Source organism: Pangasianodon hypophthalmus, chromosome 12 (assembly GCF_027358585.1).
Source record: "Pangasianodon hypophthalmus isolate fPanHyp1 chromosome 12, fPanHyp1.pri, whole genome shotgun sequence".
In the NCBI taxonomy this organism is placed as follows: domain Eukaryota; kingdom Metazoa; phylum Chordata; class Actinopteri; order Siluriformes; family Pangasiidae; genus Pangasianodon; species Pangasianodon hypophthalmus.
The window spans coordinates 21,541,407-21,568,021 of NC_069721.1; the positions used below are offsets into that span (position 1 = coordinate 21,541,407).

The following is a 26,615-nucleotide window of genomic DNA, read 5'->3' on the forward strand; positions in this document are numbered from 1 at the left end:
CATGTAAGTGATAAAACTTGTGCATAACATGAAGTATGTAAGTATGTTTTTTTTTTTTTTTTGCAAGGCCATGCAGAGAGGTTCATATACATGTGACACAGTCTATTCATTTGCAAAATTCTCTTATCTCTAAAGATAACCCAGCGGCAGTGCATAACACATGGCGTGAGGAGAGATTCGTTTCAGTTCAGACGAGCAGAGGCCTGTGTGTGGTGAAGGAGGAAGGAAGATGGAGAAAGAGGTGAGACAGACAAGGCAGAGAGATGACAAGCTCTGAGCGTCACATGAAGAAGGCGTTCGAAGTCACAGGGCCAACCTTGAACAGGAAACGTTGACTTCCGCAAGACTTTCTCACCAAAGATGTATGGCAGCTTGACAGATCTTGAGAATGTTTTGCTGAGACAGGTTACATTCAAGCCGATTAGTTGAAGCTGCATTGTTGTGTTTATGCTGTTGGGAAACTCTGGATGCTTGGCCGAGGAGGTGAAAAGATTTCAGGAGGATTTACAGTAATACAGGAAAACGACTAGAAACTCTTTGCCAACATGATTCCAGCTCAGGATGGTTCCACCACTGACAGACTGCTTGTTCCACCAAAGGAGGCAAGGGTTTAACAACTTTTATTCTTTACATAAGCAGGAGAACAAAAAAATAAGGACATTTCCTACCCTGAGATCTAAATATGATCAGATTAAAATATATATAAGCATGGTACATCATATACATACAGCTAAATTTTTAGATCATATAGTTTTTTGTGTTTCATAAGAACACATTTTGAGCAACAGGCTACGCATAAATGACTAAATGACAGGCCAATACCAACTTGGGCATTTTATTTCTATCTACACATACATCCATTTATTTTCCATCAATCGGATGCATTTTTCTACAATTTAACCATCTTAACTCTGAGACCAAGCGCAGTGAAAATCCTAAACATTGTTACCAAGCTTCCTTATCATAGCGAACGAGGAAGTGCAGCCAACCACCAGAGCTCTGCTTGCGTATTTGCATGGTCATGTTCTGCAAGTTCGTTATGAAAAAAACAAACAAAAAAAAAACAGCAGTCATAACGGTCCTCATAATGGATGACATAACACTAATTTACAGTGTAATACACTGATCTTAGGTGTTCTATAGGTGTAACAGGTGACTAAATAAATAAATCATCCTGGGATGAATTTCTCAAAAGCTTCACAAAGTTAATATAAGCTTTACTGGAGAGAGAGAGTGTTCAATGAGATACTGGCTGAACTATTTATAGGTCTTTGTGTTATGATTCTTTTGGGAAAGTTGACCATGGTCTGTAACCATTTCATCCTTATTTAAATAAGGTTCATAACATAAATCTGTAGTGATGGGGTCCATGGAATTTATTTTACAGTTAACAGGGTCTCTGGTTGCAAAATATTTGAGAACTCCAGAAATAATAGTTTGGGTGAAACCATTCTTCCTCTGGTGCAAAAATAGATAAACCACCCCGTGGTTTCAGCAAAAGTGGCTAAATTTGGGGTAAGGAGGAAATTGGCAAAATTAGATATTTTGGAGAAAAAAATTCCTTCACACTGACAATTTTGAAACAGTTGACAATAATTTACAGAACAATATGACTGCAGTCCAATGTACAGATTATTTAATTAGAAAAACTACTAAAGAATTTTTTTTTAATGGATTCATCCAGAAGATATTCTTCCCAGCCATTAGTAGTTCATCAAACCAGATGTATCGCAGTATGCAGGTTTGCTGAATTATTGCTGAGAAAGCACTGACAAAACCATTTTTGTCAATTTTTTTTAAAAAGGAGAGAAAATTAAACAGATCAAATGTAGATTTTACAAAAACAGATTTTGATGTCAAAACTGTTATTTGTTACCCTGAGACACAAGTCTATCAAGATGATTTTCCATAATCCACATGGATACTCTAAAGATTTGAACTTCCCAAAAACAAATCTTTGGTTTATGCCCAAATTTCCCCTTCGCTTCAGAGTATAATCTCACCTGATACTGTAGATTTGTACCCAAGAGCCGCTGCTGTAATCATAACGATTGTCCTGTGCTCATCTGCTAAGACACTCAGTACTGTTTGTCTTTACTCTTCTACACCTGTGTACTGTAATGATTTATAATCTCGCTATCCGACGGGTTCCTGTTTGAGTCCTGTTCCTCTCAGAGTTTCTTCCTGATGTCTCAGGGAGTTTTTCCCTCGCTGTTGTCGCCTCTGACTTGTTCTTTCGGGATACAGATTTCTGTAAACCTGCGTTGTGACAATGTCTTTTGTTAAAATGCGATACAAAAAAATGTAATTGAATGAATATATCGTGATATCAAAATCGTATTGTCATATTACCCAGCCCCATTCATGGAGTGTATTTTGTGTTATATTATACTAATATTATATTACAGCTCCATATTTTTACTTATAATAATACATAGTATAATAATAGGTATTGAGTATAATATGTATACTGAAATGCTGAAATAAGACGTGATTTTTTGTATCTGGACTCAGCAACAGTTTTTAATGAATGGCTTTTGTATTAAATTGTAATTCTACCATGACATATATCTACAGTCAAAGAATAACTGTTTTTCACCTCCCGCTTCCTCTTTTTTTTCCCTCTCCGGCTGCTGCACAGGGTCACTCGTCTGGTTCAGGATCAACTCGAAGCAGACAGAGACAGGTACACATGCATTATGTTAGAGATATTCCTTTATATTATGTTAGTTTTAAAACACTTTAACATGTATAACAGACCACACAGAGATCATTATCTCATATGATTACTGGTAACTGCTATTAGATTTGCTGTGGTATGGTCGTGTAAACTGAATTCAGTTCAATCACATCCGTGTGGTTGTCCATGTTCTTCAGGGCTCTCCTGCACGAAAGCTGGGCATGACGAGGAAACTGAGGGACAGAAAGGTAAACGCAGAAGCTCAAGCGTTTTTTAAAGATCATATGTGTCGAAGTTCAGGTTTGGACCATTCACGAAATATCACTTTTTCTTTTCCGATATCAACCTACAATTAAAGTTTTTTATGTGAAAAGTTGTCTATTGCTTAATGTGCTTTAACAACATACAAAAACATTTCTGTAACATTTTACAATTTGGAGGGGAAAGTAAAATTGAGGTAAATAAATCCTGCTAATGCAGAAGGTGTGGAATTAACACAATTTTGTACAATACTACATGTGGCAATCCTTCTTGTGGCTGCAATAGTAACTGATCATTTCTCAGGACTAATAGATGCCTTGGCTTCATTACAAATCAAATAAACTTTGTAATTTCAGGATCCTGAAGACCCAGAAGAAAGGGAGAAAAGGCACAAAGAGTTTGAGGTGAATGATTATACACAGAATATGCACTTTAGATGCACTCTTATTATATTTAGCAAGTCCACTGAAATGGTCAGTGCACTCAGAAAAAAACTGTTTGTACAAAGGCTTGTCACTCACGTGGCAAAATCATGAATGATTGGTCCGACATATTTGCGTTGTCATAACTTGAAATTATTACAAAAATACAGACTTGTATTTACAGAATTACATAACCATGTGACATTTTGTGTCTGGAAAGTGTTATATGCATAAAATAATTAAAATTTTGATTATAGATCTAGTAATTACACAACATTATGTAAAATATGTCCATTGCTTTCTGAACACATTTAGTTTAGAATTTGCATACACAAACATATCAGGCTGACGATTAATAAATAAATATATTATTAAATGTAAATCCTGCAGCTGAAACCACTGTACAAGGAGCTGCTCTACACCATCAAACACAGACTGGGCAAGCCGACCACCAACACGGAGTACAGCACCACTCAGCTACAGGACTATATCAAAGAGGTGAGCTCACAGTGAAATGCACACACACACACATACACACACACACACACACACAGACATATACTTCCATACAGTGTGTTGTTGTAATACTATAATGAGTGATGTCAGATATAATGGACACATTTCAATCTTTTTTTGCGTGTATTTTGTGACCTATCCTGAAAAATACTATTCAGTTTTCAATCATATTAAATATTAATGAAATTCTATGTGGTATTCATTACATTTCATTACATTTTTACTTTTTTTGCAGATTTTGTTGTTTTGATTTTATTATTTTAGCAAGCTCTCTCTCTCTCTCTCTCTATATATATATATATATATATATATATATATAATATATATATATTTTTGAAATTTATTATTAAGTATCTGCTTCTTTTTTTATATTTCTATGCATTCTATGATTTCAGTAACTTATTATTATTATTATTATTATTATTCATTAGGTTTTTAACTTTGCTGTAATGTTGTTCATGTACTTTGTTGTTCATGTTACATTACACTTTCCAATTAATTCATGTTTATTCACGATGTTAGAATGTTTAGTAATATGCATTAAATGTCTTCCAGGCATTTGGCATGACAGACGATGAGCACCAGAGCTTGTCTGAAAAAGTGGACAGTGCAACGGTGATGAATAAATTAATTAAATAACTAATCTTACATTATCATGAATCAGCTTTTTGGTGTGATTACATGGAATCTGTGTGTTTTCTTACATTCACCTGCTGATTGATTTGTACAGCAACCGGTTTACTGCCTGAAAATCACAGTCAAGGAGGCCAAAGGGATTCTGGGAAAGGACATCAGTGGTACGAGCTCATTTCCTCTTTGTGTAACAACATGTACAGGATCATGTGATCTCACTTGTGATATGTTGTAGCTAACTTTATCCCTCTATAAAGAAGTTCCTGAGGAAAAAGGAAGTCATAAAATTAGCACAATAAAGACTTCCTCCTCTGAATGATATTTTTCCTCCATGTCCTTATTTCCATGTGTGTGTAAGGCTTCAGTGATCCGTACTGCCTGCTGAGCATCTTACATAACAGTCATGAGGCTCACAGCAGCAAACCACAGAAGGCAGTGGTGAAGGACTCGGCCCAGCAAGGGGAAATCTTCCAAACGGACGTAAAGAAACAGACTCTCAACCCCGTGTGGGATGAAACCTTTAAACTGTGAGTGTAAAGAAAGGAAAGGAAGAAAAGAACTATTTCTATACTCATTGTTTTTATCATATATTAGATTCCTTAAAGGTTTAAGACATCTTGAAAAAACAATTCCTACACATTGGCATTATTTCTAAAAATCTATTTACAGGCTTAATATTTTAGGTTAAAATGTATTTACAATCATAAAAACATACATTTAATTAAGCATGTACACTCCTAACTCGTGCAATTTATATTTACGAGTATACATTTGTATAACATTTGACTTATATTTGAGTTGTATAATAATAGGAGCAATATCTGAGTAATATTTGAATTTGATTTGATAATTTTTTTGTATGCTTTTTACAGTAACAATCAGAAATCATCTCATCAGTAACAGTAACTAACTTAAACTTTCAAAGGAAGGATAACTCTTTCTCTAAAATTTCAGAGGAAATTCATTCTAGCAACCGAAGAGTGTGTGGTTTATTTGAAGGCTACCTACATAGGACCTTTTAAATAATGATAAAGAATTTATGAAAAGCTTAGGGGATATAAGAAATAGGAATATTAGGTCCTTACTTATCATGGTCTCTAAATTAACAAATGATCAGAGTGGAGTTCCCCAAAAGCATCGCAGCACAAAGATCATCGTCAGATCGCAGAGTCACTGTCACACTGAACACTTTCACCCAGTTAAGATGAACTTAACTTTGTGATACTTTTAGGAAAATCAACCCAGGCTGCTAGTGGCTTCAACAAGAGTGAACAAGTCCTTCCTGGATGATTGTGCATTAAAAACTACATTCAAATTTGTGACTTATATTAAGTCCCAGTCCAGGACTCGAGCACTTTATAAATGATTTATAGTTTAGTAGCATATTACTCCTATGAAGACTAGAGACTATCATGGTTCATGACCATGTGAGTTCATCACAGCATTTCTTTCTCTATTTTGTTCCTTCAGGGTGTTTGAAGACATCAAGACTACCAATTTTCATCTGGAAATGTGGTGAGTAAAAACGCAAAGTGGGCCAGAGTGTAGGTTTCGTTACAGCCGAGTCGCTGTGTTTAAATGAGGTGGAATCTATTTGTATTGACTCACACTCCACTCGCTTTACAGGGATAAAGATGAGGAGGTGTCACTTGCTCAGAAACTCGACGAGTTCCGGACAAACTTTCATGGGCTGAAAAGGTCACGCTGCCACTCGCATGTCTTTCATACACACACACACACACACACACACACACACACACACACACCTACTTACCAGCCCACGGCCACACTGACAGTTAGAATGGTGAAACTAATTTACATGCATGGCGGAAACACGTTTTGATTTGATTTGTTTTCTGATCTGATTTCATTACAGGATGATAAAGGATGCCAAGAAGGAGAAAGGGCAGGACGACTTCCTGGGAAACATTGTCCTCAAACTGCAGGTAGATGTGCACTGATATGAAAAATGACAGGCACTGAGCTACAAGTTTATTATGTATAACAAAGACCCTGATTTACTATGAGCCCAAAAAAAAGTGCCAATCTTATAGATCGCATATTTATATAGTAAGTGACGTTTAGGTCATTTACAATGAATAACTGTGTAAATGACATTAAAGTGGAAACAGTATTTAAATAAGGATTTTGCATGTGATGATTGTTCTAGATGGTTCCAGATAGAAAATCAGTGCCACATGTAAAATGGAAAGCAAGTGATGAAGTTAAAAAAGATAACAGGACATAATAAAAAGAACAAAAGAATAAGTAGCATATAAATAAGGAATAAAAAAACATTGGGGCATGCAGTTATAGTTAACTAATCAGTGATGTGAAGCGTTACCATACCACCCTGAAGTTGGGTATTTTCCTATAACAGCTTGAAGTGTTCATCTTATTCTACCACAGCATGTTATGTAATTTTTCAACTATTATATTTATTAAAGAATGACTTAAGTTCTTATCTGGTTTTTTTTAGTTACATTTAATGTTATGGAACGTCCACAAAACGAGTTAGTTCCTGTTATCACTTGCATTATAGAAGCTATAAACAGCCATTTCCTCACTAACCAATATTTTCTGACCAATCAGATTTGAGAATTTGAGTGCAATGCTGTGGAATAATAAAAATGGTGTATATGATGAAATATAAAATAAAGCACTGGCACTAATGAGTATGAAGAATTTCAGAAATATTAGTACAGATTAGAAAAATCTGTTCTCTATGGAAACTTGTTTACACCACTTTTAAATCCATATTAATAAAAACATTTCCCAATTACAATTACACCATCAAGTATAATACCATATAAAGCTGAAAAGAAGCAAAGAAAACCTTTCAAATACAATATCAAGTGTTTGTAATTGTAAATCTCAATATGGGTGCTAATGTATTTGCATCAGTTAATTTTACATATTCATTAACGCAAGACGTGCTATTTGCATTATCCTGGCCATTATGCATTATAGGACCTGCACTGTACAGAGGACAAATGGTACATACTCCAGCCTCGGACAGAGACGTACCCAGACCGAGGGCAGTGCCACCTGCAGGTCAAATTTATCCACAAACAGGTGAGCGCCATTACTTATCTACTGGGCAATTCAACTGCCAATGTCATGGAAACAATGTGGGCCAACACATCAGATAAAAATATTCAACCATAATGACTGCTAGCACGCACAAGCTAGGCTTATATGTTAAAATGACATTTAAAGAAGCAGTTTGTCATCTTAGAGCCTTCTAAGGCTTACAAGGGGAAATTATGTATGCAATAAAAAAAGTCCTCCCATTTCCCTCACATGATCCCACACCTTTTCAAATGGGGCGGAGCCAAATTCAAATCCAAGCCTGAAACAATCTTATGCAATCTGTTGCATGGCATTATTGTGAATTGTGGATATTGCCTAATAATTATGTCAAGAAACAGATTTAAACATTACAAAATGCAAATTTAAGGTCATTCATGTTACTTAATAATAATGAATAAAAATAAACTCATTCATGAAATGCAGCTCCATATGGCATCATAGTGTATAGAAGGAATGGTATTTAATGGTAATTTTTAAAAAATAACGTACAAGAGTAAGGAATAATGATTAAATAAGTAATAAGAAAAAATATACTGTGTATAAAACTAAACAAATGCCTTAAACATATTTTAACGTTTTTTAATTAGTTTTTATGACTACTGCTTCAACCTCTCCTTCTTCACCTCTTAGTCTCAGCACATACAATTAACCATGCAAATAGGACTAATGTGCCATAGATGCAGCTCTATCTGTATTTTTAGCTTTAGCAACCAGCTGTTTATCTGTACTTTCAGCATGACACTTATTGTTACTTTATCCATGTTCAGCAGTATGAGACACAAAGAAAATTAAAAGACTGACTAATTATATTTATATGTTGACAACAAATTACTGTATGTGCGGTGGTCTGGGAAAACCAAATGGATTTCACTGTGGCTGAATTCTTTAAATTGATTAAAAATTATGTTTTTTTCTGCCTATAACATAAGTTGACACCTCATCTTTGAGAAACCAGAAATAAATTTTACCAAAAGTATGTGGGAATGATCTATATGCTGTTTAATCTTAGTTACTTTATTGCAAAGATCATTGTATAAGGAGCCATTTTGACAAGCACGGTGGTAAAAACCATCTTAAAGTCATCTAAAATCTCACTAGCTAAGTGCGATTTCCTCATACAGTGAATATCACGTTTTGATCAAGTCGGTAAACAGCAACATAACATCAATTCAGTTTGAAATGAGATACCGGCTGCCAAAATGTCCATCATACTCAGTCGAAATGAAATCTTTAAATGCCATTTTCTCCTTTTCCGCTTTTTGGAGTAACCAGACTTTAAACTTCTGTAAATCTACAAAAGAGAAACATATTTGAGGTCAGAAAAAGTCTGTAGTAGTTTCAGTTTCAGAGCTATATGTAAGGGAAAATGTCATAATTTCACCATGCGAAGGGATTTCCCAGGCCACCACACACATTGTGTTTCCATGTCTGAACCAGATACATTGAACACCATGATACTCATTTCATCGTGTTTCATCATTTCATAAGAAGGGAATGGTAATCAGTGCTCTGTGTTCGTGATTGGCAGAGAGATGATACTCTGAGCGCTGGCCGAAGCCTGTATGTGAATTACAGTGGCATCTTACAGCAGTTTGTGCAGGCGTACATCTCCAAACAACAGGTATTCACCCTAACTAACACTCTGAACCGTATAAACTGTACATAACCACATATTGAACATTAATCAGCTAATTAAAGGCTGAAATGCCATGACTACAATAAAGGAAGTGGACTAGTTACAGTTGAGTCTCAGAAAAACGTGTAAGACAACATTTTGTCTTCATTTATAGAAACAAGACATTTAGTGTTTCACAGATATTCATTTATTATCCCAAGTAACACAAATAATCAAGTAATCAATGTTTATTAAGATAATAATAATAGTGAACAAGTCAAATGAAGTCAGTTAAAAAGTTTGTCATGTCAAAATTTCTTTCAAACTCTTTCCTGTTTCTATAATTTTATATCTTTTTAAAGTGTTTTTTTAATGTATTTATTTAGATAAGTTGAAAAATAATTGATAAACATCCTTTTTTAATCAGAAACTATGGGTGATTCAACTGTTTCAGTACATTAAGACTCATTTGTTGATCTATCTATCTGTATATTGAAAATTATACATGCTTTTTCAATTGGACTCTGGGTAAATCAACCATTTGTACTTAAATGTACTTCTTTATATAACAAATAATGGATGGATGGATGGATGGATGAATATAGGTAATTCAGTAGACACTTAGCATTCCTGTCAAATTAAATCCTGAATTTATTGATTTTACTGACTCAAAAAATATAGATTCTCACTTCTATAAAGACTAATTGGTAGCGTAATTTAGAGAAATTTAGTCATAAACCAATTTTAAGATGATGTGTCCATGATCTGAGTACAATATACTGTACAGCATGTATTCTCTGTAACTAACACTGCACTACAACTCTGATGATGTGCTTAGTGAAAATTTGGCTATGTCATTTTATAGGACGAAGTACTCAGTGCTCATCATACTGGAAAAAATTATTTGGTTTCATTGACTGATAAACTTGACGTATACAGTACACAGTATAGTACATAGTCAAACACTGTAAAGTTTAAAGTGACATCACTTGCAAGTGTGTGTTATTCTCGTTCATTTTTTCCTCTACTGATAATCTGTGTGTTTTTGTCCGTGATCAGGACAGCGGTCCCTGGAAGGGTGAGCTGTGTGGAGAGGGCAGCACGCTGCTGGAGTACTACGCTACTCAGAATGATATTTCACCTTTTCTGCAAGACCTGGCGTGAGTTTCTGTATATATATTTACAGTGCTAAATATATACACTGATTATAGAATAAAAAATAAAGTCTAGAACATTCTCTTTTTTTAGATGAATGAAAATTGTTAGTTAATAAATATACCTCTTTAGTGCCTAATAAACATGGTTACACAGACTCACATAATAAGATCAGTGGAGCTTGATAAAAATCTGGTGTGTGTGTGTGTGTGTGTGTTTGTGTGTGTGTGTGTGCGTGCATTTGCATGTGCGTGCAGGAAGTGGGTGGCCTACAGTAAGCTGTATCAGAGCTTGGAGGTGGACTCTACAGTGTTGTTTCAGCAGCTGACTAGCATCGAGTACCATTGGGACCAACAGGAACTCCCATACCAACAGGTCAGATGCTTTCAAAACATCTGAGATGTAAAATAAAATCAGAAGTGTTAAAGGAAGTCACACCAAGACTAACACATGCAGTTGTATTTGTGCCATTTATCTAACATTAGTCTAACTATTATATTGTTGGATGATTCAAATTTACTACCCAACTGACCCAACAAAATTATGTCACATGACTTTAGGGACCAGTTTTTTAGTGTTAGTGTTGGATATGTTTCATACACAAAATAAATATTAAAATATATTGCCAGCTACATTTCTTTTTATTTTGTGGTAGAAATAGAAAAATAATACATATAGAAAAATGATAAATGACAGGGTGGTATGATGAAGAAGAGTTACTGCTACCATTCAGAAGTTGATTATTTTCCAATAACTGCATGTCGCAAAATGGTTTATTCCTCTTACACCACAGTAATTTGACAAGGATTACTATTTTTAATTAATAAAAACTGACATGTTGTACTTTTTAACCATTTATAGTTATATTTGGTGTTGCAGAACAGCCGCAAACTAATAATAGTTCTGGTTATCACTTGTGTTATAGAAGCTATAAAAAGTAGTTCCTTTACCAGCAACTCAATAGCCCATCATGTTGCCAAGACTTTCCTGTGGTGGAAAACAAAGTTACAGCTTTACCTCTGACACTTACAATGCGCTGACACTGGAGACTCCTTGCAAAAGTAATAAATGAACATCTCCGTACAGAAAAATTCACCATATTGACAATTATATGCATTTAAACCAAACAGTAAAAATATATGTGGCATATCTGCCATACATGCCCCTGTGTAATGGCATAATCTATATAAAAGATAACGTATTAGAATGAGCACATTAATATAAACCTGTAATTTGCGGTTGCACTATTGTCCAAGCTGCTGTTCCAGAAAATTGATCAACACCTACTGACCAGTCAGATTCGAGAACCAAACAGCAATAACATAAGTCATTTGATTAGATGAAATAGATTAAAAAATAGTGTCCAAAGGGTGAGTCACTGCTGAAATTGTTTTACTCTGCTTTTAACATCTGCTTTTGTCTGCGCATTTGAAAATGTCCATTTATTTTACAGTTTACATTTTACATGTATGCAAGTATTATTTGTATGATATTGTATGACATCTCCAGCTGAATTCTGGAAAACAGCCAAAAAATACAAATTCAAGACTCAGCAAAAATCAAGTTTTGACCAAAATTGAGTCATTCTGCCAATAATACACTATATACAGTAGTTTGGAGAAGAACCAGATATGAGTGCATTGGTCAGGTGTCCACATGCTTTTGACAATAATAGTGAATACTTTGAAATTTTTTACCAAAATGATGTGGAAATGTTTTAGGTTTCTTCTAACCTTACCTTGGCGTCAGCCTGAAAGGTACATCACAACTGATTCAGTGCTAAAAACAATCAGACTACAAAAAAAAAGTCTAAAACCTTGCTAGCTAAGTGTCATTTCCTCACGATTTGATCAAGCTCTTAGATAGTTACACGCTGATACTGGGTGTCAAAATGTTTCCTCTGTCACATCATCAAAACAGAGAAGAACGCTTGCACAGTCTATACAGACAATGTTTTTAAGATGTTTAAATAACCTCATAAAAAACATTAATAACAAGAAATGTAGCCAGCAGAACAAAACTGACTGAATTAATCAGTGATTATATCCCCACCGATGTAAAAGGGCACAGAGATTAGTTCAGTAAAGAAATGATGATGAGGTTCCAGTTAGTAAAACACTCTGAGTGAATTTTATCTCTACTGATGAAACAAAAACTGATGTGGATGATGCTGATAATCAAAGTGATTAATCAGAATTTCTTACTGTAAACTTATAATTCTTTACAATTTGGCAGTAATGCTGTTTTTCCATAAGTAGATTAGATTATAAATGTAGAGGTAGGCGAGATGTCTTTCAGTAGGGTTCAAATTAAAACTTTAAATGTGATTTTCACTTTTCCATTTTCACTTTTGGCAGGAACCAGATTTTAAAATGCAAGAACTTGGCTTCTGGTTGAAATACACACAAAAGAGGAACAAGTATAAAATGTCAAAAATTTGATCATGTGAAGGGATTTTCCAAGTTTATTTATTTTATTTTATTTTTTTAACCTTTGTGACTGTGTAGGTAAAGTGTAAAACTGAGTCTTAGGTTCTAAAGTCCTGCATGTAGGAGTGTGGTTGTAGTTGTGCAGAGAGATGCAGTGCATGCTGTCGCTGCTGCTGTCGGCAGTGTTGCAATAGTTGCATATGAAGTGTTGGAATTTTCACAAAGTTTTTCTTGCATGAGGTCTGATGTGGTTAAAGATGGGCAAGATGTGGTGCAAAAGCACTCACGCCACTTTACAAATCTGTTTCTGTATTTACAATAGAGTTAAAGTTGTATTTTTTTGTATGTGTGTTAATAGAAACAAGAGCTGGGAGACTCTCTGCATGGCTTCCTGCAGTATGGTCTGTGTTTAGTGTCCAAGTACAGAGACATCTTTCCCCCGACGCCCAAATGCACACCACGGCTACACACACTGCTCAGGTACGGCACTGGCAACACCATGGCATGGACTGAAAGAGCCAAAATGTTTCCTTTTAGTTACCAAGGATAGATTTAGGTCTAGCATAGCATTAATTAGCTGAATTAATAAGTGTGTGTGTGTGTGTGTGTGTGTGTGTAGGGTTCTGGTCCAGATCTGTAAGACTCGAGCTTTTCAGAAGCTCAACCCAGCAAACTTCGCCTTACACGACGAGGTCATTGATGCAGTACTGGTAAGAAACAATCCAACAGTACTGTAATGTGTGAAGTTATAAATCAGCACTACTGAAATGATTACAGCTGATTTTGATTAGCTGCTTGATTTCACTGTTGGATTTCTCACAGAGTGGTACTGAGGAGTGGTTCAACATTAAAAAAGGACTACACCAGCCAATGACAAAGGTGAAATACTCACTACTTTATACATATTTCATTGTTTTTTTGTTGTTGCTGTTGTTGAAAGTCCATGTAATGTTCATGCTGATCTGTTACAGGATTTGCTGGAGACAGTTAGCGCCCTCTCTCGGTTGATTAAGGAAGTGCAGGAGGACATTCGTCTCAGCAAAGATGTCTGGAACAGAGTGTTTGTCAGGTAACAAGTTTTTACATAGATAATAAGGTTATATGAATATTATTAGTGAAAGTCATACACCATTAGATTTAAAGGAACCACATTAATGAATAAGATACCACAGAGTGCTGACCACTCACAGGAAGGGATTGTTATTGGGGCATGAACACAGCTAATTTTTGTTTTTAATTAAAAAAGTATATATCATTGGATGATATTATCAGTTACTGCTATAGTTTCTTAAATAAAATACGAGTAACTGAGGGAAAAAAAGGTAATTTCAGTTTCTGCTTCTATGTGTTTCCCAGTGTTTGTGGGTTTTTTTTTTTGGTTTTATTTCCATGCAAACAGTACTGTGAAGAAGAAGAGAAAAGAAATTCAATAAAGTTTCCTTCAACATAAATAAATAAAAGAATTTAGGGTGCATAAGACATTTGTACAGACTCTATAAAACATATACATACTAGTGCCATAGTCAAGACCACCATTGTCAAGTCCAAGACAAGGCCAAGATCAGGCCAAGATCAGGTCAAGACCAAGTCTTAAAGTGGTCAAAGCCAAGTCAAGATCAAGTCTAAACAAGTGTTCAAGACAGAAAACCATCAAATCAAGGCTAAGCCTTTACTTCAACTAGTTTGTTTCATTTGTGCATTGCAACAATGATTGAGCTGTTTTTTAGAAGAAGGAAGTACTTCCTGTCAAATTTTATGTATGCAAAAAGAAAAGACAACATGAACATTAATTTTACAAACTCTCACTCATGACCAAGACCATATGTATCGAGACCAGTGCCCAAGCCTGAAATAAGTCCAGGTACAAATGGCAATAAGTCTGAGAACAAGCCCAAGTCAATATACATACACAAAAAGAAAGACTATTGCACCTTTAAATACATCTTAAAGTAAATTTTAGAGAAATATTTTCACCCAGACACCAAGGGGGTTACAAAGTTTTGCACTCGAATGCATATACGTTCTTCACATTATAGTATCTAGCCTTAGTTACAGTATTTTAATCTGCAGGATATACCATCAGGATATACCATTGCAACCAGAATAAAAAAAATTACTTTTATAAAATTATATAAGATTTAACAAACTTATTTGATTTTTGTAAACTTTGATTTTAACCACTGATGACAGTAACCACTGATTATATACTCATTTAATAATTAAATAATAATTAATCATAATCCTCTCTCTGCCTCTCCTCAGTGCTGTGCAGTTAGACGTGTTTACAGTAGTGTACCAGAAACTCGACTCGCTGGTGAGAAATTTCATTCAGTCATTTATAAACTGTGTGTTATTGAGGATATAATCATATTATATTATAGTAATTCTGTCTATGCTGTATCCTGTATTTATCAAATAGACATTAGTGATATTGATGTTTTTTTTGTATTAAAGACTATTTCATTAAGGCCCATGTGTGTGTGTGTGTGTGTGTGTAGCTGGCAGAGGAGCTTCGAGCGATGCTGTGTCAGTTGGAGAATCATATGGATCAGTCTTTGGCTAACAGTCTGTTTCCTGTGTATCTGAGCCTGCAAGCCATCCACAAAGAGAAAGCCTATCTACAGAAGAGGTGAAATATTTATACATTAAAGCCGCATGGGGGCAGAAATGTTACATAATGTAGACGCTGTGGCGATATTCACAGTCCAAGGCAGCTTTGAAGTTAAGGGATTTATGGCTCCCTTAAGTCAAAATCAAGTGCAGGATTTAAACCCTTAGGGTGCTTTTACATTTCACAATGTGGAAAGGTTCAAGTGGGGTGAATACTTATGCTTATACTTATACTTAGGTGTAGTAAAATATTTTTATTGAAATATTCCACAAAAAGCCTTCAGTTAACAAAACAGTCATTTCAAACTGGTGATATTAAAAAAAACCCTCACCATTTATTTACCAAATGTACTAAATTTTTAAAAATAAGCATGAGAAGATTTTGCTACACAGCTAGAACACAGCTTTCAATTCAATAAACTACATTTACATTTATGTTTATTACAGTCTCTTATTGTTCTGAATTATAAAATATCTCATATAATGGAACAGCCGGACCTTACAGATGCTTTTTTATCTTGTTCAGAGAGAAGATGCTGCAGCTGACGAGCTTCCATGAGGATTTCCGTGAGGCTCTGCCGTACTGGCTGAATAAAGCGTTCAGCACCACCATGGAGAGAGTGGAGAAAGCAGTGCAGGTGGATCAGGTAATCCTGTGATCTTTTACTGAAGGATCTGCTGTAGCCTACAAATGTGAGGGATAACTTTGCATTATTATTATTATTATTATTATTATTATTATTATTATTATTATTAACCCATTGTGGTTGAACCTTTATAGACTTACTGTAGGCATAAAACTATGGGCAAGACATTTGTCATTGCTATGTTTCTAAGTTAAAGGGTTTCAAGTCCACAGTCATGTCATGTCTCTTTCTCAAATAAACAGAAAAGCTACACTTCCCATTAGCCAGCTCACTGAGACAACACAAAATTTCCAGTTCTCTCTTTTGTTCCTTTGTGTATTGTGATTGGACAAGTGCATGCTTAGTCTATGTACTTTCTCCCCAAATATACGTGATTGTTGGTGGTGCTGTTGCTCTTGGTTCCACATATGTAAAAAAAAAAAAAAAAAAAAAAAATTAAACCATGTTAACGACAAATAAGATAATGTAGAGGCCAAAAATCGAGCCATAATTATTTTATATTTTTCCCTGAAAGAAAGGCTTAACTCTGCTAGCCTGTTTATACCACCTGACCCTGAGACTGTGTGTGACCCTGAGACTGTGTGTGACCCTGAAACTGTGTGTGACGCTGAAACTGTGTGTGACTCTGAGACTGTGTGACCCTGAAACTGTGTGTGACTCTGAGACTGTGTAGTTGTCTCACACCAACACACCACCGTAATCAGTATCGGTTTGGCCTAAACTTTTTCAGTTTGTGGGAGAATGTCTTAAAATGAGGGAACTGTGGAAATAATACACTAAATTAACAAAAATAATACCTAAATTACCAAAAAAAAAGATAGAAATACAGATGACTTGTGTTTGCTTTTATATTTCCTTACTGTGGCCGTAAAGCTAAATTTGAGCAAAATATTACACCACAAACTTTAGTTGATCATTTTACTGTATGAAGCATGAAACATAAATATTTTGCCAACAATACTAAAAGACAATGTTTATAAGGTTATCTTGCATTTACATAAGTCCCATAAGTCATTTTATGTGGTAAAAATATTAATAACACTCTTTTATAAATATTTTTATATCTGTTTGTATCTGTAGATACATTAGTTATTTATTACTGAAATTTAGAAAAGTGTGTGTGTATGTGTGTGTGTGTAGTTACAGCCCCTGCAGACTGGAGCAGTACCCATAAAGCACAGCTCCTCAGCCGTGGACCTGGCAGCTTGTCTGCAGCCGATCTGTCAGCTTTGGGAACAACTGAGCTGGCCCGACTCAGAGGAAGGCTTCATGCTCATGGTCAAGCTAACAGAGGTAGACACACAGACACACACACACATACATTTGTCTTACTATCCTTGTGAGAACCTTCCAGTGACATAATTATTATAACCCTAACCTTATCCTCAGAAAACAAAGGTGTTTTTTCATTTGTGGAAAAAGATAATCAGTTTTCCCACACGTGGACCAACTTAATGTCTCCATTCAGTCAGAATGGCCATATATTCCTATTCTTGTGAGGACATTTTGTGCCCACTAAGATATAAAATCATGCCTATGATCTCTGCTTCATAGCAGTGAAGTAACAGGATTAAAAAATCCATTCTTAATATACAAGTTTGTGTTTCTTCACTCATATCGTGTCTTGTGATTGATTGATGGTCATGCTGATTTGTGCCGTGATGTGTGTGTTAGGATATGTGTAAGATTGCCTCCATGTACTGCCGTTTACTGAAGGCTCGGGTGAAGGAGCTCTCAGCGAACTGTGACCCAAGCAGTGCTGTCAACATGGTGAGCTATAACAGGAATACAGGAATACTAAAAATACCTCTAAAAATCTTCTTTAAATCAAGATGCTCTTTCAGGACCTGTAAAAAAAAATATTCCTTTTCTGTGTCCAGCTTTCTGGACATCCTCCTGATGTTCCATGGAATAGTTGTGTGTGGTGGTCTGATCACTCTGCTTCTACCTCTTTAGCTGTGTGTTGTGGTAAATGATCTGGAGCACTTACGGTCAGTGCTGACCCGCCTACCTCAGCAGCTGAACTGGGCGGGGCTTCGGGAGCGGACAAGGAACGTGATTGGAGAAAACCAGTTTCAGAACACACTCCCGTCCCAGCTGCAGCACACACAGGCCGCACTGAACCGAGAGATTCGCTCAGCCGTCGACACTCTCGGCCAGAAGGTAACAGTACGCTTTAGAGAGCTGGCACTTTAAAGGTGCAGTTTGAAATGTTTAAACATGTCTCTAGACCTTTAATAATAAACAAATTGATATGACATATCAAAGATACATCAGAGTAACTGAGAGTAACAGAGTCATTATAATCATGTAGTGGCTTTGGATAGACTTCTGTTTACAGTTTTCTGGCCCTGAAATTAGCTCTGCTCCAAGTAGTGCTTAGCTCTGCCCTTTTTTGCTTAAAAAGGCAATTTACGTAGATTTTTTTCAGTAAATGGGGTGGGGTCAGCTGGGTAAAGAGCGCAGTGCTAATCAGGAGGTTAAGCATCCATTAATTGTAAGAAATATAGCTTAGTAACTTCAGTGTGATACTAAAAAAAGAAAACATTAGACACTAAATGTGTTTCATCTGATCAACTGGATTTAAGAAATGTGGGAAAACTGTAAATTGACTTCTTCCCAAAGTGTATCATTCCTTCAATACCACAGCTATTCGTCAAAGCTAATGATTTTTATTTATTAAAGAATGACACCATATTTTTTTCCCCCTTTTATAGTTCCATTTTTGGTGTGGAATATTAAACAAGTTAACCACTTACATTATAGCAGCTATAACCAATAGTTCCCTCAACAGCCTCTCTTTTTCTCTCTCATTTTTTTTAACACCAAAAAAAAATCCTGATCATGTTCGTGAGAAAGCAGAAACATAAACTCCTCCATCCTGAAGATTTTCCCACCTCAGAAAGCTTGCTGACACTGGAGACTCCTTCCAAAATTGCTAAATATACAAAAAAAAAAAAAGCTAAAAAAAAATCTGAATTGAGTACACAACGGCGCTGTGGTATAAAAGTTTGCTATTCATAGACAGAGGATAAAGTAAATACTGACATCATTTATACGACTTGCTGAACAGTGTGCTGCTTTTTAGAGTGTGTTTTAGAATTGGAGCAGTCTTTTAACACCACGTGTGTGTCTCTTTTCTCTCCAGCTGCGCACGGACATAGAGGATTACGTGCGCAGGATGGCCACACGACACCGGCTCCCTTCAAGATCCACAGAGGATGTGCGTCTCATATTATTTTTTATTTTTTTTGTTAACTTAAAAAAACGTTTGTGTGGAACCTGTGGGATTTAATCTCACAGCCGTCTAGATATTAGTACACACTTATTAAAAAAAAAAAGGGGCCTTAATGGCTCTTTGGATAGTTAAGGGTTGTTGGCTTTCTCAAAGGGTTCTACTTGGAACCCATGTTGTAGGTTTATGTAATGAATAGCTTTGCGAATTTTATTTAAAGTGGTGATTGTGTTCTCTCTGCAGGCTGTAGATCCTCTGATGAGGTATCTGGAGAAGGAGCTGCATTATATGAATGAAAATCTGGTACAGGAGAACTTCAACAGGTTGGCCTTTTTATATCCAGTCACTGATATCATGTCTGGAAATGTTTCATCAAAGTAGAGACAAAAATTGTTTAATTTCATCAGCAAAATGCTGTAATAAAGAACTGGTGGCACGCAAAGCTTGGGGCTTGTATCATTTGACTAACGCTAGTGAATTACATGACTGCTATTAAAATACAATGAATTTTGAAAGAAGTTTTAAGGATTATTGCTAAAATATCTGGCGAAATTAAATATTGTATCAGGGGTTATATAATGTGTACAGATGTTGAATGTTGATATATTAATATTATACATGTATATCACACTGTGATTGACAAACAGATGAATATGTAGTGATGTAGACTAACCCGAAATAATTCAGTAAATAAATTCAATAATAAATTCATAACTAAACTCAATAATAATTCAACCAATAACATTGGATCACGGTAATGCTACAATTTATCAAAACATTTAGCAAAACGGTTATCTGGATTCTTTTAGATTTGTACAAATAAAGTTGCAGTTTGTTAAATGTTTTATTTGCACATTTCAGACACATGCCATATCTGTCTTGCAAGAATTTATAAATGATATTGTCCAGTTCTAACTGTAAATGCGAACTAGGGATGGACGATATGACAAAAATATCATATCCTGATACGTTTGAACGATACACGAGATGCATCACACTGCCAGTCGAATGTTTCTGAATACTCATCATTTTTAGTTAAACTTCAAGAATTGGGTGCTTAGATTTAGAAAATCTAAGTAAGAAATAAGGACAAGAAATGTTTGTGACGTTATTTTATAGAAGAATAGGAGAATGCATTTTTCTGTGCAGATTCAAACACATCTTGGTGAATACACTGTTTCAGGATTTGTCCTGTAAAGAAAAGCATGAGTCTGAGCTGGCATGTGACGTCTGTTTTTGTGTTTATGTGTGTGTGTGTGTGTGTGTATCAGTTTGCTGACGCCGTTGTGGATGAACTCGGTGAAGATTCTGCAACAGGTCTCGCAGCAGGAGGACGGCAATACAGTGTACTTTCAGAGACTGCAGTTTACTCTACAGGTGTGTATTCTGTGTACCTCCTGGAACATGTCTCAAGTCAAACCCCATGCACTATATTCATGTATTAGATTACACAAGGAATACATTTTGCTCTTAAAAATGGCAAAAGAGAAAAAATAAATAAATAAAAACAGCCAGGAGTGATATTTTGAGCTTGACCATGCTGTGTAGCTTTAACACATACTGTATACATTTCTCAAGTAGTGCTTCATGCCTCAGACACACTAGAAGATCCATTCAACCATAAAAATATTCACAAAATCTGCACTGATTCAAGGCTTGACTTAACCAGTTATTGACTCAGATCTTCCTGTGGTGTTTGGTGTGTAAAATCCAATCTTAGCCCATCTGATCTACTAACCGTCCACTTGTAGACAGCGTGTATTAAAATCACTCATATTGAACATTTACAGCTTGGCATTCTGTGGTGTGTAAATCATACAATCTTAACATCACACGCCATGTTTGTTTTGGTCTGAGGTCACGTTTGTTCAGGAGAAATTCTGCAAGAACCTAGGTTCTGAGAGTTGATGCTTGTTACTCTGCTTCATAAACACAATCCAGGATGGGGGGGAAAAATCATTTAAGTCTGTCATTATCAATTTTTCACATTTTCAACATTGATTAGGACTATAGAAATCTTGTATTGTCTTCAAAACATAGGGGAATCCCTACTATTAAAACATGATGAAAAAGAGAGACCGTGTATAGATTGAAATGGCTTTGTTGGATCATGGTCACTTGTGTTGTTACTGGGCTTGTCATTTTTGGGAAATAAACTTTCTAATAAGTTAAATGATAAAGCAATATAAGGAATATAAAGCATGTTAGAACTAAAAATAAAACAAAAAAAGACAACTAAAAAATTCACTTTCATTAAACTGAGAAAATATCAGGAGTCAGTGTTATTATTTGACAGTTTTTTTTTTTTTTTTTTTTTTTTTTAAATACTTCATTTATTGCATCCGTACAAACCTTGTTTGAGGGGCAGAAAAAAGCCGAGGGTTTGTGCTCAGTGCCAGGCTTTTAAAAGTTACCTGATCCACGGCAGGTGAATTCAATCCAATCAGCATGTTCATTAGCATTAACAAGCTCCTTCTGCGGCTTCCACCTTAACAAACAACAGAGCAGTAGTGATGTGCAAATGGCCTCTTTTTAGTAATTTGAGTCATTTAGTAATCTTCCACACTGATTCAGTTAGATTAAAAAATATATATTTTATTATTATTATTTTTAACGTGGCATATTTATGTGACAGGTTTCTAAACCAGCTTGTATGGCTGAACATGTATTGTTTCATTTCTTATAAAATACAATAGCCTTTGTGGTGATGAAGTCAACATCATAAAATATTTCTGAGGTTTTGAAATTGTCTTTATTCTTTAGATTTATCTGCAGTTGCATTTAAAATAAGTCACATGCACCTAGGATTTGAGTAATGTTTTCATATTTTATTACCTTTCAGTTTATGCACTTTATCATATTTTACTTTGTTTTACTGTCATTACTGGTGACAATTTTCTTTTCTATACTTTAATGGGGTTCAGAAAAAGCAGTTTGGTATTTGGAAAATCTTCCTCGATTACACACTCAGGAGAAATGTATAGAGCGTGTTGTCTGTCTTAGATTTTGCTGAAATATCCACGATGTTAGACAGACAACACCTGAGGGATTCTACAGGAGGTTTATGACAGTGCGTGTGTGTGTGTGTTTGGCAGTGCCTGGAGCAGTGTTTTCATGCTGAAGGGAACGGACTTCCTCTCGAAACGCTACACACAGATGAATATAAGGTCAGCAATTAAACCACGTTTTATTATGAACATTGGCTAGCTGTGTACACATCTGTTTTAATGTAAAAAGTAATGATTTTATATCAGAATCTAAAATCAGAAGAAAATCCAAGCCAACATTAGTTGCATTTTTTAACTAATATTTCTTAACAGATGACATTCAGATTATGTGAAAAATTAACTGTAAAAAAATTGAGTGAGATTTAAGTTTAGGGTCAGTTTAGTGCTTCTTTTTCACCACTTCTTTAGTATGATATGAAACCAGTTACTTCACCCTCACTTGCTTGAATTTCTACAAAGATAAAAATTTTTTCACTAAAGTAACCTTAATAAAAGAAGAGCAAGTGAGAGTAATATTCAGCCATTAAAAAAAAAATACCGTTCTCATGCCGAGACTAATAAGAGTTTTTGTTCAGTGCTCAAATGATGAGCGTACAGCCGATATGGTGGTGTGAAATTGTCAAATATAACTTTTGAATAAATAATAATTCCTATTTTTTACTCATTTGTTTTTATTCCTCGCTACAGGCTTTGAATAACCACCTGATGCTGAACGCCATGAGCTGCCAGCAGCTGATGGAAAAGTTTTTTGAGAAGAAAGTGTGGGAGCAGGTGTGTTTTCTCATGTACTTGTACCTGTGTGTGTGTGTGTGAGAGAGTGAGAGAGAAAAGAGAGAGTGAGAGAGAGATTAATTACTAAGTGCCTTTAGTTTTATGTTTACTCTTTGGCAAAATATTTATCCGAGCACAGAGCTGTAAAAGGTGATGATAATTACTTTTTGAAGTTTCCACCTCCAGAACAAAATATTTGTTTTCTCAACAGAAAGTGTGTCACGGTGAGAAATACGGAGCAGTAACACTCATCACCTCGTACAAGCGCTCCGAGTCTAAACTGTATGTGGAGGTGCTGAATGCAGTCAACCTCATTCCCCTCGACTCCAACGGTACACAGCTACACAGCATGAATGTGCTTTAAGAGTTAAACAGCACACAGGAATACTAAGATGTTATTTCTTGAAGAAATGGTTTATCAAAGGACATATAGGATTTTCTGGATAGAAACCCAATACAAACCTTGTCTTTCTTCTAACATTAGAAGATATCTTCTAGTCAAAGAACATTTTATCTACTAGAAATGATCAGGATGTTGCTTATGGCAAGGTCACTTCCTCACCACTGAAAGGTTTAAATTTAGTATAGAGTGCACTTCCAGCACCTAGAAGTAAAGGAAATTTTGCTTTCCTTATTTTTAGCCATTATCATTACAATAAAACAAAGATAGAGCATTAGTGAGTCATTTTAGTTACACACACAGAAGTGATCTCAGTCTAATGCTGTTATTCAGGACTAAAGTCATAGTGATTTAAATTTTTTATTATTATTATTATTCTACAGGTTTCAGTGACCCATTTGTTCAGTTGTCTCTGGAGCCAAGGCATATTTTCCCACAGGTGGACCTACAGTCGACTAAGGTCAAGACCCGGGACCTCAACCCGCTGTTTGAGGAATCCTTCGAGTTGTAAGTAAATCCATAAAATCTTTAATAAATTCAGGTTTACTGGATTGGGTAAGACGAAATATAATCTCTAACAAGGGTGCCAATAATTATGGTTCTGACCTACGCTACAGATGGGTAGAGATTTAGTTTAAACTTGGTGATGCCTAAATTCATCTCAGTGCTTCTGTTAAAGTAACAAAACCCTTCATTCTGATCTCAAGGTTTGTTTCCTTTTTTTTCCTTTTTTTTTTTTTTTTTTTAAGAAAGGGCATTTCTTTAATACATTTAAATTGTAGTCTTGTGTAGACTGTGTGTGTGTTGGTTAAGTGTTTGTGGTGTTAATTGACCTCCTGTGCTGCGGGGGGCAGTGCTGTGTCTTTAGAGCAGTGTCAGTCGGCCGGAGCGTGCCTCTTGGTGACAGTGCTGGACTACGACGCCCTGCGCAGTGACGACTTTGAAGGAGAGGCGTTTCTCTCTCTGAAGGCAGTGCCTGGAGTTGCAGGAGGAGGAGGCTCTGACCCCACCCCCGCTCAGATCCGCCTCCCTCTATTGCACCCCAAACCAAACAGTACGAGTTTCCTTTTCTCCCACAGCTTTTTACACTTAGGCATGTGTTGATGGCAAGATGACATTAATTATCTCTGCAATGAATACTGACATTGACTAAACTTCATGCAACTCAGGCTCCTGAGTCCCGGGCACAATAAAAAAAACTTAGCTTTATCGTCCAGAGATCAAAAGTTTGAATCTTGACCATGCCACATCCATCCATGGACTGGAGTCCAAGAGAGCAAATTGGCCATGCTCTTTGGGTGGGAGGGGCATACTCTCTCACACCTGTCAACCACAGTGACACTAGCCAATCATGGGCATCAGTGAGCTCATATGCAATGCAGTTGGCTGGCTTCATGTGTCTCGGAGGAAGCATGTGTTAGCTTTCACCCTCCCCAGGTATTAGCTGTCATCTGACAGGGGAGAGCTGAAACAGCTCCCACCACAAAAAAAATCAATAAATAAATAAAAATAAAAATTATGCAGCTCAGCTTTGCAAGGACACAAGCAATATTATTTTAAATTTATACATATTAATAAAGTAAGAAACTTTAGAAGGCATCTTTTCTTATAATGGCTTCTCAGTGACCATTTTTGACAAGATAATTTTCTGTGTGTCGTTATTTACAGTATTGTCTGATAATTCACACAACATAAGAGTATTTAGCTTTTTAAAGCAGCTCTATTTTAAGATATAAAATGGGACCTTTGGGTTCAAACCAAAGAAGAACTCTTTAGATTAACCACCCCCTTTTTTAAGATGTAAAGATACAGTAAGTGGATTGGTTTTACTGGATTCTTTTCTAAATTATGAATTTGTATGATGTAAAACAGTCACTTAGGTGTTTAAACTAAGGTTATTAAATTTAATAAACTTGAGTTCAATCTCAACATTCACTCGCAGTTTTTACTTTACTGATTTTTGAAATATCACCCATAAATCCTCTAATTTTCTCTCCTAAATTTTTTTGGAACATTTATACAGCTTTTTTTACAGTTTTTTTATTCATTCATTCTTCCAGATTAACCTATTTGTGGCCTAGCTGTACACTTACAGGGAAAAAAAAGGTTTTTATATAGTCTGGTGGGAAGCCTTAAATTTTCCTCAACAGAGATTAATTAAGTGAACCCCTTTTAGAAAAATATTAACCTTCCAAAGAACCCTTAGGAAACCATGTGTGCGCTGTTTGGGTTTTATATTTTAAATTCTTTTCAAGATTTTTTGTTATTTTCATAAATTATTTGTTATTTTATTTGTTAATAATTGTTCATTGTTGCATTAATGTGATTTATCATAAATCCTTTGATTAATCTTTTATATATTTAAAAAAAAAAAAAGGTTCTAGCAAGAAACAAAGCACTTTGAGATTATTATTATTATTATTATTATTATTAGGGTGAAATGTTAATAAAGACCTCACAGTTCCTCTGGGCTGCTTTACAGGTGACTCGACCCTGAAGATGCTCGAGGGCAGAAAGAGCGAGCGTGAAGCTCAGGCCTTCGTCAAACTGCGCAGACAGAGAGAGCGCAAATCTCAAGAAGCCTGAAACTGTGAAAGGGGGATGAAGAGGCGGATCAGGTTTTGGAAATGATCATCTCTGTTGCTATTCTGTATTTATCTGGATACATTTATGTTATGGTGTTTTAGGAGTATATTTTATAGAACACCTTGTAAGTGAATTATTTTAAAACACTGAGTCTGGTCCCTGGAACACCGCTGCCGTGTACATTTTAATTACTCCACGTCCATATGTAAAATGAATCCCATTCGAATATGGCTTTAGTTGCACATTTTAACCATTTTATAATAAACAGGTTTTCTGTTTTTTTCTCAGTGCAGGAAATGTGATAATTCTCACCTACACTGCATCTGAGGTGGATTTAAAAAAAAATTCCTTTGAATTCCTTTATTGGTTTCTGTACTCAAACACACCCTGCTGACTCTTATTAACTAGCTTATTAATTAGATGAGGAGTGTGAGAAGAGAGAAAACATGGAAGGCAGGAACATTGTTACTCCAGGACTGAAGGATATTGTTACATTATGAAATCTCTGGTATGTTTTTTCTGTATAGTTTGTCTATACCTTTTTTTTTTTTTTT

General features: G+C 35.6%; 1 protein-coding gene across 1 annotated transcript; it reads left to right on the top strand.

Moving 5' to 3' along the window:
• Positions 1–217: 217 nt before the first annotated feature.
• unc13d (unc-13 homolog D (C. elegans)) lies at positions 218–26,577 on the top strand. Its single transcript, XM_026915925.3, has 34 exons — positions 218–602; positions 2,642–2,686; positions 2,878–2,928; positions 3,298–3,345; positions 3,754–3,861; positions 4,435–4,494; positions 4,610–4,676; positions 4,871–5,039; positions 5,983–6,027; positions 6,139–6,210; positions 6,389–6,458; positions 7,483–7,587; positions 9,134–9,226; positions 10,280–10,380; positions 10,633–10,750; positions 13,163–13,284; positions 13,424–13,514; positions 13,627–13,683; positions 13,776–13,873; positions 15,067–15,118; positions 15,303–15,433; positions 15,941–16,061; positions 17,202–17,354; positions 17,736–17,831; positions 18,018–18,224; positions 19,210–19,284; positions 19,540–19,619; positions 20,568–20,673; positions 22,392–22,463; positions 22,992–23,075; positions 23,287–23,407; positions 23,859–23,982; positions 24,330–24,529; positions 25,958–26,577. The coding sequence occupies exons 1-34, from the start codon at positions 546–548 to the stop codon at positions 26,059–26,061; spliced, it is 3,303 nt and encodes a 1,100-aa protein (XP_026771726.2). The 5' UTR covers positions 218–545; the 3' UTR covers positions 26,062–26,577.
• Positions 26,578–26,615: the final 38 nt, after the last annotated feature.

Coding starts and splice junctions, on each gene's coding strand:
- unc13d (XM_026915925.3), top strand. CDS start 546: ATGATTCCAGCTCAGGATGGTTCCACCACTGACAGACTGCTTGTTCCA. Junction 2,687..2,877: donor CTCGAAGCAGACAGAGACAG/GTACACATGCAT, acceptor CATGTTCTTCAG/GGCTCTCCTGCACGAAAGCT. Junction 4,495..4,609: donor AAAAAGTGGACAGTGCAACG/GTGATGAATAAA, acceptor TGATTTGTACAG/CAACCGGTTTACTGCCTGAA.